The sequence below is a fragment of the Protopterus annectens genome, chromosome 15.part0 (genome assembly GCF_019279795.1).
Source record: "Protopterus annectens isolate FY-2018-M chromosome 15.part0, PAN1.0, whole genome shotgun sequence".
Taxonomy (NCBI): domain Eukaryota; kingdom Metazoa; phylum Chordata; order Ceratodontiformes; family Protopteridae; genus Protopterus; species Protopterus annectens.
The window spans coordinates 653083031-653095660 of NC_056749.1; the positions used below are offsets into that span (position 1 = coordinate 653083031).

At 42.4% G+C, this 12630-nt stretch overlaps 1 protein-coding gene across 2 annotated transcripts in view; it reads right to left on the reverse strand.

Annotated features, from left to right (window-relative positions):
• Positions 1–12630, reverse strand: part of LOC122789986 (serine/threonine-protein kinase 26-like) — an 809573-nt gene that overhangs the window by 34639 nt on the left and 762304 nt on the right. For both annotated transcript variants that reach the window (XM_044057496.1, XM_044057497.1), the window contains one exon: positions 785–921. In XM_044057496.1, the coding sequence (XP_043913431.1) occupies positions 785–921 (137 nt within the window). The remainder of the gene's footprint in view (positions 1–784; positions 922–12630) is intronic.

The following is a 12630-nucleotide window of genomic DNA, read 5'->3' on the forward strand; positions in this document are numbered from 1 at the left end:
AAGAACCAGGGGATCAGGGGCTAAATATGGTCCTTGTATTTGACAGAATGTTACTGTGTACTAGGGAGGCACACATGACATCGAGCATGGGAAAAACAGTGAAAAATCCCAAATTGTGAGTGATGGAGTGGAGAACCATTAACTGCACACCCAAGAGGATCTCTCACATTATAGTTGCATGTGTCTACTTGCTACACATTAAGATTTACTAAAGAATACTTTATTTTTTTTCTATGCTTGGCATAGGAGTACATGCAATAATAAGCATGGGTATTGCTGGTAGCTACTCTTTACATACGTCATCCATTCCCATTCAAAGCTTGGTATGTAGGGAGGGAGTACTGGGGAACATGAAGTTGCATCAGTCAAGTAAATAGATGGTAACAGCTTTCAGCTACTATACAATATCATGGCCATGCACATCAAGGAAGCTAAAAAGGAAGGATGTCCTTATAAACTGCCAAGCAAACTCCCATGCTCAGCCTTCGCATTTATCATCATTCTTTTCTGAGTGCATCTCTCCGTCTTCTGCTAGATGGTAGTGATTATGAGGCAGGAAATCCCTCATCCTCTAAGGAGTCCAGGCATTTTACAATTCAGTCGCTTTGTTCCCTGGGTCTCAAATGCTTTGCATGCTAGTGCACTTTGGAATGTTAGTGGAACTTGGGTTACCAACAACACAGGCGGCACAGGTCTCTGGCACCAGGGTATCAGTACTAGTCCAGCTGGTTTAACAGGGCATGTACACACACAAACTTAAAAAAAAAAAAAAACAGAAACATACCTCTGAAACTTTTCTAGGATCTTCTTCACCATGCTATCTGCAATCCCTGGATACAGCTCATCAGCTGCTTTCATGCTTTTCTCAAGCTCTTCAATTGCTTCTTTTTTCAGTGCATTATCTTTGTTCTGCTCTCTAAGCTTAATACAAACAAAAATAAACACTTATTTTAATAATGTACAATTTCATCCTGCTTTAATCCAGTGCAGTACAGAGCACTGTTTGTTGAGAGAGCCCAGGTACCCTAGAAATATTAAATGCAAACCCCTTTATATAGAAACAAGAACAGAATATTACTTCTTAAACAAGGTATGCTTAAGTTGCTCCAAATAAAATAACAACATTGTTCATTACTCCTTTAAAACATAACCTAAACTTGTATCCTCAACTTAGTGTACGCAAGATGAAATGCAATCATGTTTGGTGGAATACAGAATTTTTTCATATTTTAAAACAAATTAAAAATATAGAACACATTGTTGCAAGAGCTTCTTCAGGTTCAAGTAAATTAATTTAGAATTTCCATACCTCTAATTGTTATATACCATTATAAAAATCACATGACCACAACTGATGAAACAATTAAGGTGACCTGAGACAATATGCCTCATTAGAGAAGAGACATTATTACACACCTGGAATGTATTCTGTCAGAGATCAATGGGTGGGTAGGTCCACTAAGGTATCTTTAAGAACTGGTTATGTAATTATATGTACAGACGTTTGAACGAGCTAGCTCCAGTCATTTTTCGATGGAGATCCACCACTTATTACATAAAACTTACCAGTTAAAGGTAAATGCAAGGGTCTGTGCACATGTGGCTAGTCAGTTAGTTACAAGGTTCTCTGTACAAGACTTGCAAGCGAAAAACACACCAAACAGTCAAAAGAGTTAAAATTACTGAATAATGCATTTCAAAATCTGGTTTCTGGAATGACAAACATTACTAAATCTGATGATATAGTGCTCCTAAACAAGTCTGTGTAAGGGTACACACCAACCACACATGTTTCAGTACAGGACACTACTTCAGTAAAGTCACAAACAGGGTTTTTAGCTGACCAGCAGGCATCTGCCTTTCTGATTAATTTCTACAGCAGATGTCTCCTCACAGGAAACTAGTTTCTCCCATTCCCCAAGGCTTAAGGCAGAAAAGTAGCTGTACATAGGAAAGAAACATGCATTCAAGCCTAACCTCCAAGTGCAATACATATGGCTGCAAAAATCAGGGACAGATGGTTACTATTGCTCTTAGAAATTTGAAACGTTGCTAGAATAACAGGTTTTGCATTAGCATGCATTTTCTGAAGACATGACGTCTGAAACGGAAATCATAGGAAGTCACTAGGCTACTGGCCCTGAGGCCCTTACAAGCCTAGCCAAGAATTTAGCCCATGTTCCAACAAGTCAGCACCCTATGCCACTGTCCAGCAGGGACACAGATGGAATCCCAGGGGTGTGTTTTCTGTTCCTCATCCAGTTATAAAGGTTGCACTTAAAAAGGTTTAATGAGGTACTCTGCTTTACATGGAGAGGGAGTCTATTCCACAAAAGAAAAGTCTCTGGGACACAAATCTGTCCTGCCAACAAGTCCTGTTGATGCCACAGACCAGAATGAGGTCTTGCGTGTGGGTTACTTGAGTGGAGCTTGACTTGCGGATATATAGCAGTCCCAGGCAGGGTCTGAGATTGCTTTGCATGCCAGACAGAGATCGCCTCTGAGGAGACTGTAGGAGACAGAGTAGAGAAACAGGGCTTTTAGCCTTATCTGTGTAGGGTAGATGTTTGAGGTCCTGAATTCTCAGGTTGAGGAATCTCTGTGGTCTCTCCAGCTGCTGCATGTGCTTTGCGAGGTATATGCCAAAAGGGGAATTGTATTCAATAATCGGTCTTATAAGGGAAGAATACAGGTATGTTACGACCACCTTGTCCCTGGATGAGATACCCTTACTAATGAGGTGGGCCATGTAGAAAGCTTTCTGTACAATGGAGGCAATATTGTGGTCAAAAGTCTGTTTGCTATCAACCTGGGCTCTCAAGTCCCTCATGACTGATTGTGTGCTTAGTGCCTTATTACCAATGTGATAATTTGTGGGGATATCATTCTCCCCAAAAGGGATGATGCTGAATTTTTTGGCATTCAGTTTGAGGCCATGTTTCTGGCACCAGTCATTTGTTTGGGTGACACCCTCTTGCAGGATGTCCACATCACTAGGGGAATTGATGACAGCATCCAGCTTGTAGTCATCTGCAAACTTGATCAGCCATAGCCCACTAGATTTGGCCTGCACCTCTGAGAAGTATACCCCAAATAGCAGAGGCCCCAAAACTGATCCCTGGGGTACACCATTTGTCACGGGTCTACTACTTGAGGTGGCTTCCCCAATTTTCATTAGGTGGGTTCTGTCAGTAAGCCAGTTTGCTACCCATCTGGTAACATATGGATTGATGTCTAGTTGAGAGAGTTTATCTATTATATCTGAGTGGGGAATAGTACCAAAGGCACTGGCCAGGTCAAGGTAGACGGTGTGCATAGTCTTACCCTCGTCTACAGCCTTGCTGACTGTCTCAAAGAAGTTGACCAAATTTAACAGGCATGACCTCCCCTTGACAAAACCAAACTGTGTCAGATCAAGTGCCTGGAGGTTGCCAATGTCCTTGTTAATGGGGTACATGACAATCCGCTCCATGGCCTTGCAGATCAGGCTAGTTAAGCTGATGGGTCTATAATTTCCTGGATCGTTGGACGCTCCACCTTTGTGCAAAGGGACAACAGTAGCTGTCCTCCATTCGGCTGGGACAAAGCTGGTACTCGGGCTTTGGCTGAACAGGGTAAAGCAAGAACCACCAGCTAATGAACCAACGCACTTTATTCCTCGGACATCTTGGCTACATGAGCCTTCAAGGAGTATAACATCACAAGTACACACCTGCCTAAATACAACTATCAATTATACAATTAAAACTAAACAATTAAATAAAATAAAATGAAAAATAAATGTTGATTTCAATTGGAGATTTATTTAATTGTTTAATTAGTTTTAATTGTATAATTGATAGGCAGGTGCCTACTTGTGATGTTATACTCCTTGAAAGCTCATGTAGCCGAGACGTCAGAGGAATAAAGTGTGTTGGTTCATTAGCTGGTGGTTCTTTCTTTAGACTAGTACATTGCTGTGGTTCGTTTCTTGGTTGAATAGGGTGTCTAATGGCGCTGCGAGTTCCTGCCCGAGTTCATGCAGGATACAGCCTGAGATGTTATGTCCCATGGAGGCTGTATTTTTTGCCTTTGAGAGGGCAGTGAAGACTTGCTCCCTAGAGATATGGGGAGGGGGCAGATACTGGGGATGTCCTGTTTTACTGATGCGAGGACAGAGGAGTGAAGTTTTCACTGAACCTGTCTGCTAGCAGGTTGGCTATATCTACAGGTTTTGTGTATGTGGTGTCCTTGACCACCAGTTCTGAACAGATCTAGGTGCTTTCCTTGAGATTGCAGACATATGTGAAGAAAGCCTTATAATTGTCTGTAGAAGATGTGGCCAGTTTGGACTCAAAATTGGCTTTGGAGGATTTCACTAGTGCCCCTATTTGCTTGTTCAGGCAAAGGACAGATTGCTTCCAATTAGACATCTGATCCTTCTTGGTCCTGGACAGCATTTTTTCCTTTTATTATAGAGTTTATTAATTGTAGATGACCACCAGACAGGTTTACTCTTCCTTGAGGAGGAGGATTTCGTCCTGTCTGGTATTCCTGATTCCATGCAGCTATATAAATGCTCATATAGTACTTTGGTGAAAGTTTGGACGTATGTGCCAGTTTCTGTGGGGGGGGGGGGGAGGGGGATGTGAAGCTGTTTATATCTTACCTCAAGAAGCTGTAATCAGCTTTGGAGAAGTTTTTTGTTTGACCCTAGCTGGGGGGGGGGGGGGGTTTGAAAGTGACTGCTTTGTGGTCGGATCTTATCACGGATGAGGAAACTGTAGGGATGTTGCAGTGGTTACTCATGTTGGTTAATAACAAGTCTAACATTTTCACCTCTTGTGGGGGTGTCAACCAATCGGGCCAAGGCATTTGCATTGACAAAATCAAGGAATCTCTGCACATTTGTGTTTTGGCATGAGTATTTCTTCCAATCTATGGTTGGATAGTTAAAGAAGCCCATGATCATGATAAAGGGTTGAATCTTGATAAATTCAAAGAGGTCCAGATAGGAGGAGTGGGCATCTTGAGTCAGAGTTGGAGGCCTGTAGCCAACTATGATTTGAATAGGGGTCTTGTCAATTGTTTACTGCACCTGGAGTATATCCTGTGCATCATACTGTTTGATCAACCTAGAGGGGTGTATGTCTTTTATATATATTTCAACTCCACCTCCTTTTGTTTTGCTGCCCATGGCTTGGGGTCTGAATGAATGATACGATGAGTAACCTGGTATGGCTGGGGTGCTCTCCACAGCTTTGAACCAGGTTTCTGTGACTGCAAAAATGTCATATTCTTCCAGGGTTAAGAATGCTTGCAATGTGTGCAGTTTCATGTTTAGATTCTTAGTGTTTTGCACCATGACCCTTAATTTACATTTTGATGAAATTTTCATGCTGGTAGTTTTGACCTCATGGCATTGCCTAAAAAGACACTGTGGGGGAGGCAAGAGCCTTTCCCAGGAGCCTGAAGCCCAAGGGAGACAGATGCAGGCCATCTCTGGTAAAGCATCATGGCTTGTCAATCATGTCATCCCAGGCTGTCAGGTACTGGATCCCCTTTGAATGACACTAGAAACTAAGCCAGTTGGTTAAAGTCAATAATTTTCTGTTTGTATTGAGGCATCATTACGAATGACGGGAGAATGCTACTCAAGGCTATGGACATACCTGCCTGGGACACACTCAGTGAGTTCGATCATATGTCTCTTCATATAGTCCAGGGAGGTGCACTTCAAGTCATTTACTCCAAACATGGACTATGACAAAGTCATAACAATACCTGTTGAGAGACCTGAGTGTATTGGTCATATGGCGGATTTTGGCACCAGACAAACGACTAACCGTGACTTTCTCCTTATCCAGCCTGGTGAGGGGCACATCTGTGTGTCTCACAATGGGGTCTCCTATGACTAATATGCTGGGTTTATGTTTAGGCCTTAGTGGCTGTGAGACACAGGTGTGCGGACTATGTGTGGTGTTTTGGGCAGTGGAGTTTGCGTGTGTTTATGCCTCAGATGTCTTTTTTGTTTGGGTATGCTTTTGTTGAGGGTCTCCGCATATGTGGGTGTGTGTTGTGCAGGTGTGGCTGGTATTCGAGGTGTGGTGTTCATGTTGCCAACCTTCTCAGTGCCAGATATACTGTTTTTCTGGGGAGAGAGCAATGACAATAGGTGCTTGATGTATTTGCATCTCTCACAAATTATGTTCTTTGGTGCTAGTAATAGAGGGTTGTTCGTGTACATGAGGCATTTGCTACACTGTCTCAGGATGCCCAGATTGACCAGACTGGTAGGAGAGAATGTAAGAAATTGTCTGTCCATATTTGTCAGAAACTGAAAGAGCTAAGAGGGTAAAGGGAGGATGGTCTACGAGTAATACTACTACATGATAACTCAAGTGCTACTAAGGGAAAACTTGTAGCTGGAATACCTCAAAAAGGGTTAAACCGTTCAGCTGAAGCTCTGGATGCTGTAGACCTTCTCTAGACTATATTACTCAATTTTAAGGTTAAGAACTCGGTAAGAAAAAACTCACAATGAAGCACAGATAATCACTTATAGTCAAAAGAATAGAACTTGCAATATGAAAAAATACAGTTAAACAGTAACGAAATGCAGTTAAACAGTAATGAATTGCACTAGATAGCAACGAAATATACTTTATCAGTAGACTTCTTTGAAACAGTAGCTCACAAATCACAGCAGTAACAGACAACACAAATAAGCAGTGATTCAGTAGAATACTATCAATTTAGTGAGGCTACCAACAAGCAGTAAAAAATACGGCAAACTAAATGCAGTTGAACTCCTAAGCACAAGCAGCAAAATGAAGTAGAAAGAGGCACTTTTTTTTTTTTTTAGTAGAAACTGAAAAGACGGAAGATAATGAGATAATTCAAGGTTCAGAAGCTAAATGGGTGGGCCTTTACTAAGTTCTCACTATAAACAGTAGAATGAGCTGATTTAATGTGACTGGCGGGAGTGTCCAGTATCAACTTTATACAAGAGGCGGGCAACTCAAAGCCATCAAGACTTAAGACCACCACAACAGCTGGGTGGGTGGGAGAAAAAAAAAAAGTTGCACAGATTACACAGATATACAGTAAAACAGAAGAGCAGAAACAGTTGAAAATAAACACTTATCTTTTTCGAATATCGCAGCCGAGCACTGCAGCTTTGAACAGCTTGAGCAAATAAGTGCAACTGGTATAAAACACTGGCTATTAAAGGCAGAGAAACAAAAACCAACCCAATCAAAAATAACAATGTTGCAGGAACGCTTTAAGCTCGATCAAACTAGACTGATTCTTTCTGCCACAAAGAAAGCAGCTAGGCCTCTCTAGACAAAAGATTTCACTACAAGCTCAAAAGGTCACAAACAGTAACAGATATTCAGCTCTAACAGACAAAAAAGGAGACTAAAAAACAGTTGCACAGATTACACAGATATACAGTAAAACAGAAGTGCATAAACAGTTTGGATGTCGTTATTTCATGACCTCAATGTCATTATTTAGTGACTTCAATCCTCAATGGTTTGTCTGAAAAAATCTAGACAGTTGAGAGATATGCATGCACCATTTATTTATCTATTTATTTAATTTCAAAAGTAAAAGGTCAGCAAGAAATGTTCCAGAGATCTGTCTTCCATAAGGGCCCAAAGCCTGAACCACACATTACACCTGTTCTAGAAAATATCAAAAGGTTCTGTAGTGGGAAGAAGATTCATAGCACATTGCGGGGGGGGGGGGGGTAAAATGCATTCTAGGAATGTCAAGCATTGGGATGCCAAAAAAAAAATCTGTCCCTACACGAACTAAAACACAAATAACCTCTCTCCACACTAAAAAAGAATGGCCATATGCTGTAGTACAGCTTCAGTACAAGTCACAAGAGTCTCCAAGGTGGAAATAGAGGATGGGTATTGTAACGATTCTGAAGCTCCTGGCCTTAATTTATAATCTGCCACTAAATACAGGGGCACTTATGCACATGGTGAGTACTCACACAGCTGTACTGCTCATTTTAAGTGTCCTATAATTAATGCAGGTATTACTTCTGCAACAAAACAAAAGGGGGGGGGGGCAATACAAAGCAGAAAAAAGATTCCTGATCTTGGGAATGGGGAGGAGGATACCATAAACTTTTCAGCATAACAGGTGTAAAAAAAAAAAAAAAGTTTTAGGCTGCAAATCTTGTTTGCAGTGCTTAGAAATTGTGTGGATGAAGTCCAGGTTCATGGGTAGGTACCAGGCTATCTGCCCAAGGGCCTAAGTAAGCCTAGCCAACAAGGTTCCCTGGCTTACGCCACCCAAGAAAGTTAATTTCCTGTGCCCCTGTCGAGCAGAGCCACAGAACTGATCCCTGGGGTGTATTTCCTATTTCCCATCCACTCATCAAGATTTTTGCTAATGAGAAACTTTGCTTGACATGCATGGGTAGCTTGTTCCAGAGTATAGGAAGTCTCTGGAACTGGAATCTATCCCTCCAGCATGTCCTGTGTATTGTGGTGATAAGGTTTAGGTCCCTAGAGCGTGTAGCTCAGAGGGATTGGGATTTCATAAGGTGTAGCATGTCCAACAGCTCTGGGTTTAACATAGCTTTATATGTTACGGAGAGATCTCCTTGGAGTAGGCGATATGCTACAGAGTAAAGCTGGAGTTTTTTGAGATGGTCAGTGTAGGGCATCTGTTTGGGGCCAGTAATCCTCTGAGATACTTCTGTGGCCTTTCCAGCTGCTGCAGACGTCTTGTGAGGTGCATTCCAAAAGGGGCGTTGTACTCTATAATGGGTCTAATGAGTGCTGAGTAGAGGGGAACAATAACCTCTTTTTTCCTGGATGAGAACCCTTTTGTGATGAGGTGTACCACAAGGATTTCCTGCCTACTGTGGAGATGTGATTATCAAAGGAGAGACTACTGTCCCCACCTGGGTCCCAAGGTCTCTTATCACACATTCAGCGTTAAGTAGACTGCCATTTATGTGGTAGTTCATGGGTACAGAGTTTTTACCAAAGGGGATGAGAATGCACTTTTTGGCACTGAGCTTGAGGCCCATGCCTCTGACACCAGGCATCTGTCTCAGTGAGGCCCTTCTGTAGGATGTCCACATCATTTGGGGAATCGACTACGGATCCTAGTTTGCAGTCATCTGCGAACTTCATTAGCCAGAGGCCTTCTGTGTTAGCCTGTACTTCAGAGAAGTAGATACCAAATAGGAGAGGTCCCAGGACTGAACCCTGTGGTATTCCACTTGTCACTGGTTTGAAGTCAGATTTGGAGTCTGCAACTTTTACAGTGTGGGTTCTGTCAGTGAGCCACTTGCCAACCTATCTTGTGATGTAGGGATTTATACCTAGTTTATTGAGTTTAGCTATAATTCCAGAATGAGGGATAGTGTCAAAAGCCTTGGCTAGGTCAAGATAGGCTGTGGGAACCAACTTACCCTCGTCTACGCCTTTGGTGACTGCCTCAAAGAAGTCGATCAGGTTCAGAAGGCATGATCTGCCTTTCACAAACCCGAACTGGGTGGGGTCCAGAGTTTGGAGGTTACCAATGTCTTTATGAGTTCCATGATGATATGTTCGTCAGGCTAATAGGGTGATAGATCCCAGGATCAGTGGTGGCTCCCCCTTTGTGAAGTGGGGGTAACTGTTGCTGTGCGCCATTCAGTGGGCACAAAGCCTGACATAAGACTGATTGAACATAGTGCTTGGGTGGGGATCCAGTTCATTCTGAAGTTCATGTAAAACGGTGCCTGGGAAGTTGTCCCGCCCCCATGGATGCTGTGTTTTTGGCTTTAGAGAGTGCAGCTTTTACCTGCATAGATGTGATTACAGGCACTCTGCATTCTTCCTGTATAGATATGGGCCCTTTAGTGGGTGAGAGGGGGGGGGTAAAGTTAGCACTGAACCCGTCTCTACCAAGATGTTGGCAATATCAGTTGATTCTGTAATTTTCATGCTGTTGTGCTGTAACGCAGAGCAGATCTGGGTGATGCCATTGAGATTCTTGACATATAATGCTTTGTGGATGCCCTTAGTATCAGTGGTGATTTTGTTTTCGTAGATAGCTTTGGAGGATCTTACAAGAGATCTCAGCTTCTTACTGAGGCTGACCAGGCAGCTCCTCCACTCATGGGATTTTACTCTCTTATGCAACAGATTCTTCCTTCTGTTGTACAGTTTGTTTATGGCAGGGGACCACCAGATTCGCTTCCTTTTTTTGGGAGGATAGCACGATCCATGCACTCGTGTAAGTGCTTATACAGTGCATTTGTATAGGATTCATCAGTTGTAACTGTACTGTCCATCTGCATGGGTGTCATGGGTTGCTTCTTATATTCCAGTAAGACATTTCAACTATGTCTTGCAGGACGAACACACTACCCTGAAAATTAACACACATAATGACTTATTAGTGAAACCGTAATATAAGCATATAAGCAAACAGCTACTCAGATAAATTATGTTGGCTTTGATGACCCAGAAAAATTTGCTGGCATGTCAATCCCTGCCAATACCCAACTGACAATGTAATGTTGTGGGTGTGGTCATCCCCCAAAATAAATAAATAAATAAAAAATAACTGTAAAATGAGATATAAGAGAACAGCTAATAGTCCCTTCAGAAACCATGCTGGCAATGAAGGACAGGTTAGTTCTCACACACAACTCGACCTTGAAGAAAATGATATAATGATCTCTGGGTATAGATACAAGGAGTTCAAAAAGGCTCCTTATTCAATTAATAGCCATGAAGTCATCTAAAACAAAAACCTGACCCTGGCATATCATGTTAGTTCAAAAAGCAGCAAAGTGAGTTTCTCTGTAACCAAGTTCAGGTCCCAAGAAGGTCGGCCGGGCCTTCTGGGTGGCCTGACATAAAGGATGCCCCTGAGAAAATACTCAGCACTGCTGGATGAGAAAGTTCTGAGGTACAATGATTCTGAGAAAATGTAGCCAGATTAAGGGACAGATAATGTATGCTGCTCCAGTACATGAACTTCCTCCACTTCTTTAGTTATGATTGTTTAAAGTCCTGTGGGATATTCAGACATAATGGAGGGAAGAAGATGTCGCTGGGGAACTACCTGGAAATCAACCAGAGCTAAAACCTCAAGCACTTGAGATTAAAGTAAATGAGTCTTTTCTGCTTAAGAAGCTTGAGGCTCACATGAAAGGAGACCAAACTTACTCGCATCTTAAGACAGCGAGAACCATACCAGTTTCCAATAGGGAGCTATAAAGATCATATTTGCTTTTTTTTTTTTTTTTGTTTTGTTCAGAACTTTTTTAGCAATAGTATGGGTGGTCATATTGATTACCCAGGCCTGAGTGTATGGGAGTCAGTGGCTGGCCTTCAACACAAAAAGTTCCTATGCCCCTGCTTAAGCAGTCTACTAGCACGCTTTGATATCCAAGGATGTTACCTGCCAAGAGTGAATGAAGAAGAAAGCTAGTTCCCACATCTTCATGCCAGTATGAAAAGTGGAAAGTAAAGCCAGTCCATTACCCTCCTCACACCATCACTGTAGCGTGGTCTTCCACCAAAGTGAATATTCTCATCTGGAAGGCCATAAATGATGACTGCAGAGTATAAACACTACCACAATCTCAAGTAGCCATGCCTGTCCTTCACCTCCTTGGATTAGGTATATTGCACCTTGAAACTTGCCCAAATACACTTCATACACCAGGCCCAAGGTGCCTCTGGTCTGCTCGAGTGGATTGTGGAAATGAATATGGGATTCCTGGGATGAGGGATATCTGATGAGCTCAAAAGAACTCCTTCCTGATGGCTAGAACCAAGAAGATTATTTGTCCAGTGACTGGCTGTATGACCTCCTGTATTTTTGATCAACTTTTGAATCTTCTCTCATGAGTAATCAGGCAATGGGGAAAAATCAAGATAGAAGCAGAAAACTCAGTACTCCAGGAAAGGTCTTGTTGTGAAAATATGTCCCCATGATATGGTCCAAAAGAACTTTGGACGTCAACTCTGTTCATCAGACATCCATCTGCTGGACATATACAAACTATCTAAAAACACTGGGAAGTCGTTATATAAATACTCAGTTGCTTACTCCTGGAACTCCCTTCCTTACAACATAAGTATCATCCCCATAAAAAAACTCAAAAAACTCCAGTTTTACTCCGTAGCATATCGCCTACTCCGATCGCCTACTCCGAGGTGATCTCTGCCTAACATATAAAGCTATGTCAAACCCAGAGCTGTTGGACATGCTACACCTAAAGAAATCCCAATCCCTCTGAGCTACACGCTCTAGGGACCTAAACCTTGTCACCACAATAAACAGGACACGCTGGAGGGATAGATTCCTGTCCCAGAGACTTCCTATACTCTGGAACAAGCTACCCATCTATGTCAAGCAAAGTTCTTCATTAGCACTCAAGAAAAATCTTGATGAGTGGATGGGAAATAGGAAGTACACCCCGGGGATCACTTCTGTGTCTCTGCTGGACTGTGGCACAGGAAAATAACTTTCTTGGGTGGCGTAAGCTATGGAAACTTGCTGGCTAGGCTTATGTAGGCCCTTGGGCTGATAGCCTAGTACCTACCTATGAACCTATAAAGTCCCAATTCAAACTAGCACTCAAACACTACCTTCAGAGCACCTGGTCCTGTC